At 45.5% G+C, this 12,498-nt stretch overlaps 1 protein-coding gene across 4 annotated transcripts in view; it reads right to left on the bottom strand.

Annotated features, from left to right (window-relative positions):
- FRMPD1 (FERM and PDZ domain containing 1) overlaps positions 1-12,498 on the bottom strand; it is a 418,583-nt gene that overhangs the window by 88,927 nt on the left and 317,158 nt on the right. For all 4 annotated transcript variants that reach the window (XM_075602821.1, XM_075602814.1, XM_075602796.1 and 1 more), the window contains one exon: positions 993-1,095. In XM_075602821.1, the coding sequence (XP_075458936.1) occupies positions 993-1,095 (103 nt within the window). The remainder of the gene's footprint in view (positions 1-992; positions 1,096-12,498) is intronic.

Raw genomic sequence — 12,498 nt, 5'->3', positions numbered from 1 at the left:
TCTCCCCAAGCACAACACTTGGGAGAGCGTGTCTGCACGCGCATGAGCGCGCGAGCACAGCGGGAGAGGGGATGTGCTGATCCACATTGAAGAAGGTAAGCGCGCCAAGTGCATAGCGAGCTCAGCGCCAGCGGGGACTCAGCCTTAGGCCGTGTCTATAGTGCTGTCGTTGGCGATGGCGACACGCGGGTGACGTCACCCGTCGCCGTTGCCACCGGTGAAAGTTATGTTTCGCCAGGTGGCGGGGTTGCGGGATTCCGGCAATTTGATTTGTTCAAGGGCCGTCACGTGACGCAACAGCCCTTGAAAATTCAAATTTTGCCGGCTTCCATTTTCCGCGACGGCGACGTCGCTTTGTCGCCGTCGCGTGCACTATAAGCGCAAGCAGCGGTGGCAATGTATTTTTTTTCGTGCGACGTCACGTCGCCGGCATTATAAGCGCGGACTTAGTCATGTTTTGGTGCTGGTAGATAAATGAGCAGGGAACATATAGCGATGTGCACATTTTTTGCCAATGTTCACAAACCAGGAAAAATGTGTTGGGTTGTTTTGTGACAATTGTCGTAGAGCCAATATGAAGTCATTCGTGCAACTGGGATCATATGACCTTAGGTCACAGGCCTTCGTACACTGCCATTTTTGCAAAAATCTGGTAAAACTTACAAAATGTTCCAATAATTTGGTGAAGATGGCGCATTGTGAACTTTCGCGAAAATGATAAGCTAAGTTGCATACATTTGCACATCTCTAATTACACATCGATCTAATGCTCCACTTCAACGGCTTCATGCCAGTATGAACAAATAACTATAGTTCTTTAATAACCTTTATGTAAAGCCCTATGTAACATGCCAATGGAGAAATGGAAAAGATACGTTGAGGCTTACACTTGCTCCCTTGTACAGTACACGCTAAAATGGAAAATGAGAAATTGAAAGCCTGTTCTTTTGCACGGAGTAATCCGCAGTGCGAGCATACAGGATGTATATTACCTGACCATGTCAGCTGCTTGTTCAACAGAAATATTTTCCACATTTTCATTGTTTATTCTGAGTATCTGATCCCCTGGTAAAAGCTTCCCCTCAGCTGGACTGCCTGTGAGTGATAATAGGCACGTTACTTATTGATTATATAGAAAGCAAGAAGGTATACTTGAACATACATCACCATCAATTCAATAAAAAGCAATATTTGTGCTGAAACCATCACCTTTGGTCAATTGTAGAGTTACAGTATCTGATGCATAAAAATGAATTACATTTCTGATTTTTGAATAAATATTCACTAGGATTTCCTAAACTGCAAATTTCACAATGTTGATAGAAACTCACCATTCACCCAGCAATTTTTTTTATTTTTTCAAAATTACTTGTGCATTGATTTAGAAAACTTTTGCACACCTTACAGTAACAGTACCTTTTGGACACATACAGGTGTTACCAACTATAGACAATATATACATACATACTGTACAGCAGTCATAGAGAAAAAGTGCAGTCACGACTCCACAGGAATTCTTCGGATGCACGTCCATCACTTGTCAGGTTGCAATCAGTATAAAGGTAAAACCCTCAAATGAGGTGATAGAAGGGGTGCTGCAGAGGACATGCTCAATATTGAAAAAATTATGTTAATGTAGATGGATCGACATTTTGGTCAGCAACTCGGATCTTTGTCAAGATCTTGCAGATGGAAACGTCGAGCCTTCTACATTCAAATAATGTTTTCAATATTGAGCAAGTCCTCTGGAGCGCCCTTTCTTTCCCTCATTTGTGGGTTTTCTTTGATACTTATAGAGTATACAGGCAGCCAAATAAGAAAGGTAGAGTGCTTTTAACCCATACCGACATATCTAGAATTCATCTGATTATAGGATTCAACCTGATAAAACTGTAGTGTCTCATGAAACACGGCCATTTTGCTGACATTTTGTTTAAGGTTTTTTTCTGCTTCTTTTTTAGAGGCTATAAATGGCTATAATGGAGAAAGCATAGCCAATCAATACTGCCGACATTATGTTACTGCTGCTCTGCGATGCATACACGTGCCAAGATTCAGAAAAAGTACAATAATTTATATCTTTTACTATATACTGTTGTGCAGGGGGGTGGGGGGGGAGCTGGGACAAGTGTCCTGGACCTGGTGGCTGCGGAGGGGCCCAGCTGCCGGTCTTCTCATTGCCACAGGGCCCCGCTCTCCCCCAGCTATGGGCCTCCCTCACTGACTGTCCCACACCGAGCCTCTGATGCTAGTGAAACCCGGGCTTCTCTTGACATCGCCCACCAAAAGTACGCTGGGCTTAACTTTAGGCATACACAAGCATCAGAGAGAGGCCCGGTGCGGGCTGACGTCAGAAGCTTGGTGTGGGACAGTCAGTGAGGGGAGCCGGCAGCTGGGGGAGAGCCGGGCCCAGCTAGAGGCCTGAGACCATCCTGATTTAAGTCTGTATTTTATGTATATTTGGGGGTGTTTTTTTATTTTAAATGTATTTGGTGGTGGAAGGGCTTTATATGTATATGGGGTGTGGGGGTGTTTTTTAAATTTATTTGGGGGGTGGGGATGTTTTTTTATATATGTATTTGGGGGGTGCAGTATTTATATATATATATATATATATATATATATATATATATATATATATATATATATATATATATAAATAAAGAAAAAAGTAGCGCCAAAAGGTGATCAATTGTGTACCAATAAATGACAATAAATGTTAATATATAGTTAACCTAAAAAATAAATAATACCATTAATAGTGTACAGCAAGCAGCATTATACTAGACCAAACATATGGATACACAAGATAACATATAAAAGTCCAATGTCCAAACCCTATGTTGAGTCCTGACAGATAGCACCAGAACAAATGTACAGATCCCAGGGGTCCACGGCAGCTCTCACATGGAATAACCAGCTCCACAGCAAATTCTATAGAAAAAACAAAACAGAGAGTGCACGCCCCATAGTGTAACACTGTAACATTTAATATTGGGGAAGGGTGGATGGAGGGATTAAAAACACTCACAAGGTAAAGGTTATTTTTAAGCAGTATGTGATATATAATCACCACCAGGCATGTCCAAACTGCAGCAGGGAGTCCAAGATTCGCTGGAATAGGTCACTCAGCGCTGTCCCTCCGGTTCACTTGAAATCTTCCAAAGTCATTTGGTATCAGAGTTGGCCTTGAATTCACTGCATGTGCTCCCCGGCCGTAAAGGAGCACACAATGTGATGACGTAGTGTCGTAGGTTACGTCCCTGACGCGTTTCGTCGCAACAAATGCAACTTTATCAAAGGGAATGTCCCTGAACAAGATTAACAGTGTTTAAGTACTGGAGGGTCCCAAATTTGATTGGTTGATGGACTAAATGAAAGTCCCACCCCTAAATCGGATCGTAGCTATGGGCTTGTATAGTTTAATTTACCCAAAGCTGTGCAAATTAACTATTTGTTATATATGTTATTCTAAAGGTTTAAATGATTCATGGGATAAATAGACTCTCCAGTAGTATAACAGTGTTATACATAAATGACATAGGATAATGATATATACTGCTTCAATGAGTATAGCATACACTATATGGTTGATGAAATACCAAAATATAGGGAAGAGATATATAAGAAATATATGTAAAAATTATACAATACAAAACAACTTAAAAATATAATGTTACACTATTTAGTGCAAATGACATATGCAACAATTTTAATCCACTTAGCTAAAAAACTTTACACTTCTAATATAGTTATTCAAATATATAAAAAATCTTATATTAAACAATTATATAATATATTATCCAAGGACAATAGTTAAGTATATATATAAATATAAAATACCAATCTCTCAATTCTATTTATACTAGTGTGAAAACACACAAAATACAGTAAATAAAAATTAAAAATTGTAAAAATTAATCTAAAATGTCCACATGATTTATTGAGGGAGGGAAAAGGGGGGGTGGGGGGGTGGGGGGGGGGGAAAGAGGGGATATGGCAACATTGGATGGGAATGGTGAAAAGAGGGGGTTGGCAAAAAGAAGCAGCAGAGATTGATTCAGAGAACCTACACCCAAGATGTAAAGGCAGACTTATACCAGAGTACTGGTATCTAAACATTCATTTAGACCACCGGGGGTGAGTGTCCCCAACCGGTGTATGCAAAAGGTCTCCCTTCTACAAAGTGTTTTGAAGCGGTCCCCTCCTGATTCACTAAGAGGAATGTGCTCAATACACATAATTTTTAAGGATTCTGGATCCTTATTATGTTTGCTAGAAAAATGTCTTGGTAAATTATGGGTACTGACACCATTTATCACATTCCTCCTGTGCTCCAGGAATCTAGTACTGAGGGGCCGAGTGGTGCGACCTACATATTGGAGGCCGCATCCACATTGTATTAAATAAACGACAAATGTACTGAGGCAATTGATATTGCCCCTCACATTATGTCGTTCATCTTTGTGAAGGGAGGCAAACTCCATTTTGGTAATAAGATGTTTGCACGTGATGCAGCGGCCCCTGCCACATCTGTGATTGCCAATAGGGTTCACTGAAGTGGCACCGGCAGCCGCAACCGTAGGTTTAAGTCTGCTTGGAGCTAGAATGTTTTTAATATTTTTTGCTTCCCTATATACAATGGGGATCTTCTCAGGAATAATATTCCCCAAATGGGGATCACATTTCAAAATGCTCCAATGGGTATTTAATATGCCCTGTATGGATCTGTGGGATTGGTTAAAAGTGGTAATAAACCTTGAAACCCTATCTACTTGTAGTGATCCATTTCTTGGAGTATTATATCTTGTATTTTTATTTTTGATAATACACTTTTTTTTTTTTTTCAACATTCTGTTTATTGGTTTTTCAGAATATAACATACAGTTGTCACATGAGTGCCGTAAAAAGCGTTCCGTGGGACATACACCATTCATACAGACATGGGGGAGGGAAGACAGGAATGTATGGGGGTAGGAAGGGGGGGAGGGAGGGGGAGGCAGAGGAGGTATCTCTAGTGTTCAATATTCTCCGCTCCTATTCAGATGATCTAGGATCGCGCCCAACCTCTTCTACGTGGCACCGGGTAGTGGGGAGGAGGGTATCTAACCTTCCTTGACGACCTTGTGTGGCGGGGCTACTGTCTCCCTCGTGTGCTACCAACATCAGCTCCTGTCTACCATCCAAGGAGAACTCACCTGCTGTTATCAAAGCCAGATGGAGGCATTGCTCACCCCTGGGATGTCCGTCTGTGCCAGCCAAGGCAGCCAGACTTTTTGAAACTTTGGGCCAGTGTCGTTGACCAGACTCGTCAAATTTTCCATCTGGCAAACAAACCAAATTCTGTTCCGAATTTTATCTAATGATGGAATTGCATTCTGCTTCCACAATGCTGCGGTCTCGCACCTCATAGCCGTAGCAAAGTGTGCAATTAATTTGTTCCCTGATCTAGACACTTCTTTCGTAGGTTTACCTAATAGGAACACCCACGGGTCCAGCTGAATTTTGTGGCCCAAAAAGATCCTCTGTAGCCAATCTCTAATTTGGATCCACACGGGTCTGAGTCGTGGGCAAGACCACAGCATGTGCACCAGATCTCCTTGTTCCCAGCACTGCCTGGGGCAGAGCGGGGAAGCTCCCGCTGCGAATTTTGCCAGTCTAACTGGGGTGAGGTACCACCTCATTAGTACTTTATATGAGTTCTCCTTTAATGTTGTACAGATCGAGTTACTGGCAGCAGCCTTGAAAATCTCTGTCCAGTCTTCGTCCTCTAGTGGCCCTGTCAAGTCTGTTTCCGATTGTGTCATGAACCTGGGTATATGTGGGCCGTCAATGTCAGAACCGACCACAGAGCTTCTCAAAATTGGTTAGCGGTGGTCTGTTTACGTGTTTGGTGTAAAATGCCTGGACCTGGAGGTATCTAAGGAATTCTGTGTTGGGGATGCCAGTGTCTGACTGTAATAGCTGTCTTTCTAACTATCGACCTGTCTCCCTCCTGCCTTTTGCCTCTAAACTCCTTGAACGTCTTGTATTCTCTCGCTTGCTCCATTTTCTCAACACCTATTCTCTCCTAGACCCTCTACAATCTGGCTTCCGCTCTGCTCACTCCACGGAAACAGCCCTCACTAAAATAACTGACGACTTCCATGCTGCCAAAGACAGAGGTCATTACACTCTGCTCATATTACTCGACCTCTCTGCAGCATTTGACACAGTGGACCACCCTCTTCTCCTCCACATTCTCCATACTCTAGGTATTCAGAACAAATCTCTATCCTGGATCTCATCCTACCTCTCCCATCGTACTTTCAGTGTCTCTTCTGCTAACACCTCCTCCTCCTCTATTGATCTCTCTGTGGGGGTACCCCAGGGCTCTGTCCTGGGACCTCTTCTCTTTTCTCTATACACACTCTCTCTAGGTGACCTAATAACATCTTTTGGGTTTAAATATCACCTCTATGCCGACGACACACAAATATACTTTTCAACACCTGTCCTTACACCTGCTGTACAAACCAAAGTTTCTGAATGTCTCTCTGCAATATCATCCTGGATGGCCCTCCGCCGCCTTAAACTCAACATGGCTAAAACAGAGCTCCTCATACTTCCTCCCAAACCTGGCCCTACTACCTCCTTCCACATTACTGTTGGAACTACAATCATTCACCCAGTAGCCCAAGCACGCTGCCTAGGGGTCACACTCGACTCCTCTCTCACATTCGCCCCTCACATTCAAAACATTTCTAAAACTTGTCGCTTTTTCCTCCGCAATATAACAAAGATACGCCCTTTCCTCTGTTGCTCGACTGCTAAAACTCTGACTCAGGCCCTCATTCTCTCCCGTCTTGATTACTGTAACCTCCTGCTGTCCGGCCTTCCTGCCTCTCACCTGTCTCCCCTACAATCTATCCTAAACGCTGCTGCCAGAATCACTCTACTCTTTCCTAGATCTGTCTCAGCATCTCCCCTCATGAAATCCCTCTCCTGGCTTCCGATCAAATCCCGTATCTCACATTCCATTCTTCTCCTCACTTTTAAAGCTTTACACTCTTCTGCCCCTCCTTACATCTCATCCCTAATTTCTCGCTATGCACCACCCCGACTCTTGCGTTCTGCTCAAGGATGTCTTCTTTCTACCCCCTTTGTATCTAAAGCCCTCTCCCGCCTTAAACCTTTCTCACTTTCTGCCCCACACCTCTGGAATGCCCTTCCCCTCAGTACCCGACTAGCACCCTCTCTATCCACCTTTAAGACCCACCTTAAGACACACTTGCTTAAAGAAGCATATGAATAGCACTGTGGATATTCTGAACACGATACATAAAGCTTGGCCCCCAGCAGACGCACTTACCAGAACTCCCTCCTACTGTCTCTGTACGTTCTACCTACCAATTAGACTGTAAGCTCATCGGGGCAGGGACTCCTCTTCCGAAATGTTACTTTTATGTCTAAAGCACTTATTCCCATTATCTGTTATTTATATTATCTGTTATTTATTTGATTACCCCATGTATTACTACTGTGAAGCGCTATGTACATTAATGGCGCTATATAAATAAAGACATACAATACAATACAATACAATAGATCAAATGGTTTGATGGTGTCTCGCCCCTCCAGGTCTTTTAGTCTTTGGAGCCCCCTATTTTGCCATAGTGTGAAGTTTTTACCATCTAGCCCTGGAGCAAAATCTGGATTCCCATATAGGGGAGCCATTAAGGTGTGTTTTGAGGTTAATGAGTGGTTATTTTTAGCCGCCTCCCAGACCGACAACGAATTGAGCACGGAGGACAGAGGGTCCCTTAAGTCTTTTAATCTAGATTTAGGGTACCAAATTAAATCCTTGATCTCCAACGGGGCGCAGACCGCCTTCTCCAGCGCCACCCATCGTCTCAGATCTGTATTCCCATGCCACTGGGTAATTTGGCATAATTGGGCCGCTTTATAATATGCCAACAAACTCGGCACCGCCAAGCCCCCGGTCTCTCTGGATCTTTGCATAATTGTCATTTTTACCCGTGGTGTTTTATTTTGCCAAATAAATTTTGTGACTGAGTTTTGTAATTCCTTGATTCTCTGATCGTACCACCGGTATCGGGAGAGTTTGGAACAGATATAATAAACGGGGGAGAAGGTTCATTTTGACACAATAAATTCTGCCAATCCAAGAGATTCCGTAAGTGGACCAGACTTTGAGTTCCTTTGGCAGGGCCCTTAATAGCTTTGGATAGTTCGCCTGATAGAGAGTGGAGCTCTGTTTGGTAAGATGTACCCCTAGGTACTTTAATGTTTTCGGCTGCTATTGAAATTTAAAATTAATTTCTATTAATTTCTCCGTTTCTCTCGGGATGTTCAAACTGAGCGCCTCGGATTTAGCCTGATTAATCTTAAAACCCGAGATTCTATTGAATCTTTCCAGAAGGGCGAACAGCTTGGGTAGCGAGGTGAGCGGCTTTGTCAATGTCAGAATGATGTCATCTGCTTATAGAGCCACTTTATGTTCCTGCGAGTGGATTTGGATTCCCGATATGTCCGGGTTGCTACGGATGTGTGCTGCTAGCGGTTCCACGCATAGGGCGAACAGCAAGGGCGAGAGTGGGCAGCCCTGCCTGGTTCCGCTTTTGATTTTAAACAGCTCCGACGGGAAGCCTTGGTGAACCACCTTGGCAGCCAGGGTTGTGTATAATGCTTTTATTGCCCCTAGTATTTTCCCCCTGAAACCGACCGCTCCAAGCGTAGATTCCATGTATGGCCAGTCAATCCTGTCAAAGGCTTTCTCTGCGTCTAAGCTTAGTGCTATGCCACGGATCCCGTTGGCATTAATGAAATCAATGATATCTACAGTATTATTCTTCTGGTATTGTCGGACGCTTGTCTGTCCCTAATAAAGCCAACCTGATCAGGGTGAATAAGCCTTGGCAGGACTGCACTCAATCTATTGGCCAGTAGTTCGGAGTAAATTTGAATGTCCGAATTGATTAAAGATATCGGCCTGTAACTTTGGCAATTTGTGGGATCTTTATCCTTCTTATGAATTAGGGATATCGACGCCTGGAGCATGTGGGCTGTGAAGGGTTCCCCTGCGAGTACTCCATTGAATACTTTGAGCATATGCGGAGCTAAACTCCCAACAAATTTTTTATAATATAAATTGGAAAACCCATCTGGGCCTGGGGCTTTGGAGGGTTTTAGGTTCTTAACAACCCCTATCAATTCCTCCAATGTAAAATCCTTCTGAATTGCCTCGTGCTCCAGCCTGTTCAGCCTAGGTAGATCTGCTTCTCTTAGGAATGACTGAAGTGTGTTGTTAGTCTTTGTCCTATGTGCCACCTTCTCCCCGTTGTATAACTGCTCATAAAAAAGTCTAAACTCTTCCACTATACGTTTAGGGTTGGAGGACAGTTCTCCTGATGTAGTCTTGATTGCCTGTATATTATAATTTGGCTGCTTATTGCGGATCCGATTAGCTAACATGGTGTCAGGCTTGTTGGCTTTCTCAAAGAATTTCCTCTTTGTCCAGCTCAGGTCTCTCTCGGCCCGGGATGTGAGGAGGAGGTTAAGCTCTATCCTTACATCCTTCAGCTCCTTTAAAATGTCCCCTCTACCTGATCGGCTATGGAGTGTAGAGAGCTCATGTAACCTCTTATATAGCTGAGTCAATTTGGCCTCCCTTAGCTTTTTCCGTCTTGCTGCTAAGCTGATCAATATTCCTCGCAGCGTGGCTTTGTGGGCTTCCCACAGAGTGATGTGAGAATCCACACTGCCCGTGTTTAATGAGAAAAACTGCCTGATCTCATCTTTAACTGTCTGTTCTATTTCTGGGATCTTAATCAGGGATTCGTTCAGTTTCCAATTTGCTCCCGGGTTAATCGGCCTAATTTGCGTGCATCGCAGCTCTATTGATGCATGGTCCGATCATGTAATGTCATGAATTATAGTGTCGGAGATTTGGGGGACCATTCTGCTCGAGACAAAGAAGTGGTCGATCCTGCTATAACTGTTGTGGGGGTGTGAGTAAAATGAATAGCTACGCTCGCCAGGGTGTTGTTCCCGCCATATGTCCACTAGACAGCCTCTCCGTAGACCTTCCAACAATGTCGTGACCCCTGCCTGCCTCTCCCGCTCGTGTTGTGGGGATCTATCTATGCGAGGGTCCATGACTTTATTAAAGTCTCCCGCGACAATAACGTTTCCTACTGCCCATCGCTGGAGTTTTAGAAAAAATGCATCAAAGAACTGGGGATCACGCTCACATGGGGCATAGACGCATGCTAGGGTCACCCTGCACTGTTGTAAAAGTCCCACCAGGATAATATATCAACCTTCTGGGTCTCGCTTTATTTGTTCAACCTCGAAGGGGACTCTATTATGGAATAATATAGCAACCCCTCTTTTCTTCTCTTTAGCTGAGGCGAGGTAAAATCGTCTAAAGTTTTTGTCTATGAACCCTGGATTTTTACTAGAGCTATAGTGTGTCTCTTGGAGAAAGAGAACATCTGTTTTCTGGCGTTTAAATTCTGCAAAGGCGATTCTACGCTTTTGTGGGGAATTAAAGCCCTTAACATTTTGTGAAATGAACGTCAGTGCCATGTGTGTGTATATAGGGAGCCCAAGTATACAGTATAAGGACAGGTCCTACCGGTGCCTCGTGTCAGCGTAGAACGCCTGGAGCAGCTGAGTTGTTTCCATGTTGCCTTTGTACTTCCTCTGAGGGAGCCTGGAGGTGGGAGGGGGAAACACAGGGGGGGGAGACAAAAAACACAAATCCACACAACTTTCACACATAAAACCAATTTGGTCCTAGTCGACCTATGGTTTGCTGCCCGGGAATAGCAGTCATGCCTTGGACTCACCCTCCCTCCTGTCCAGGCTCGTGGGAAGTATTCCTGCCCACGCATTCCCAGGTCTTTGACTGGACTGTGGTTTAGGACCACAGCCCAGCCCCAAAGGCACATGCCAACAGGCGGGGACGAGGGCAGACATCTGCCCCCCCCGCCGGCGACGTTACGTTATATAACCATCAATTAAACTAGCTGTAACATCAAACACAGACTAACCCAATTTAACTGGTGAGTAGCCCCATGGTAGCCCAACTGCATAGCTAACTGTGCTATAGTACCAAAGGTGTCACTCATCTCCAACCTGTGTAGCAGGGGAGAAATAACGAGGCAGGTACCCCGGATGACCCTGCCCTAGCTGCCCTGCCCACATCTTAAAGTATAATACCCGCTGCTATATATGTAGACCCACTGTCTGATCCTTATCTACACCCTTAGCGCACTCCCTCTCCAGCCCTAGACTGATATATTGTCCAGCTACTCCTGTGAGCTGTTCACACTTCCGCGGCTGTCACTTCCGGGTCGCGAAGGTTCCGTGCGGACCCGCCCCCCGACGTCATCACTGCCGCGCTCTCATATCCGCCTGCTGAGCTGAGCGGGGCACCACAACTTCGCGCCAAAACATCATCCACCATTGCCTTTCAGCGCGTCTTCACCCGATCATCCCTCGTGTTCCGCCGGACCGCCATCTTGGTAAGTGGGAGAATTTTTAATTTTTTATTTTCAGCCGCCGCCGGGTCCCCAACTGGGTCGGTGGTCACAGTCCAGAGGAAGGGGATGGTCTCAGGAAAAAGGGAGGGGGGGGGGGGGGAACCAATCTCCGTGGCCTTCCCACCGCAACTTTAGCAGATAGTCAGGGGGAGAATCAGGCTCAGAGGCAAGTAGCTCAGGGCGTGTAGAGCGGCTGCGGCTATGAGCTTCAGACGGGTCTCGAGGGTCCCGCCTTTCCCCTCCGCTGTCCGGTCGCTGTGCCTACTTTCTCCCACTCTGCTGGCCGGGGGCGGGGGCATGCCTCCGGGGCCTCCGGTAGCTGCAGCGTGTCGGGGAGCCCCAGCCTCCTCAGGAACTCCGGACCATCTGATAGATGTTTAAGTGCCTGTGTCCGGCCATTCTGCACCACGACCAGTGCGAATGGGAAGGCCCACCTGTATTTTATCTCCTTGTCCCGCAGTAGTCTTGTTACGGGCTGGAGGGCCTTCCTTCGCGCCAGGGTGATTGGCGAAATGTCCTGAAATATGGCCATTTCGACCCCTTCAAACGGCACCAGCGGTGTAGCCCTGGTCAGCCTGCAGATCTCCTCCTTTGTTGTAAAGTGGTGCAGGCGGAGTATTATGTCCCTTGGGGGATTGTTGGGCAGTGGACGGGCCCGCAATGCTCGGTGACACCGATCCATAACTAACTCAGCCTCAGTTTTTCCTGGCATGATAGATGTCATCCATCTGTTGATTAGCCGATCTGGGTCCAGTATTTCCTCCGGTATTCCCCTATTTCTCCTGTCCCGGTTCTCGCTATCTTCATGGCGCTCCTCCAGCTCTGCCACTCTCCTCTCCAGCCTAGCGATCTGGGACCCCGTCTCCCTCTGGCATTTGGAGGTCGCCTCCATCTTCTCCTCCAATGCATTCGTGCGGTTGCCGATGCTAAGAATGTCTTTCCGCAGATG

Source organism: Ascaphus truei, chromosome 1 (genome assembly GCF_040206685.1).
Source record: "Ascaphus truei isolate aAscTru1 chromosome 1, aAscTru1.hap1, whole genome shotgun sequence".
Classification (NCBI taxonomy): domain Eukaryota; kingdom Metazoa; phylum Chordata; class Amphibia; order Anura; family Ascaphidae; genus Ascaphus; species Ascaphus truei.
Note: the sequence above shows the minus strand (reverse complement) of the source record. Positions and strands in the feature narration are given on the sequence as shown.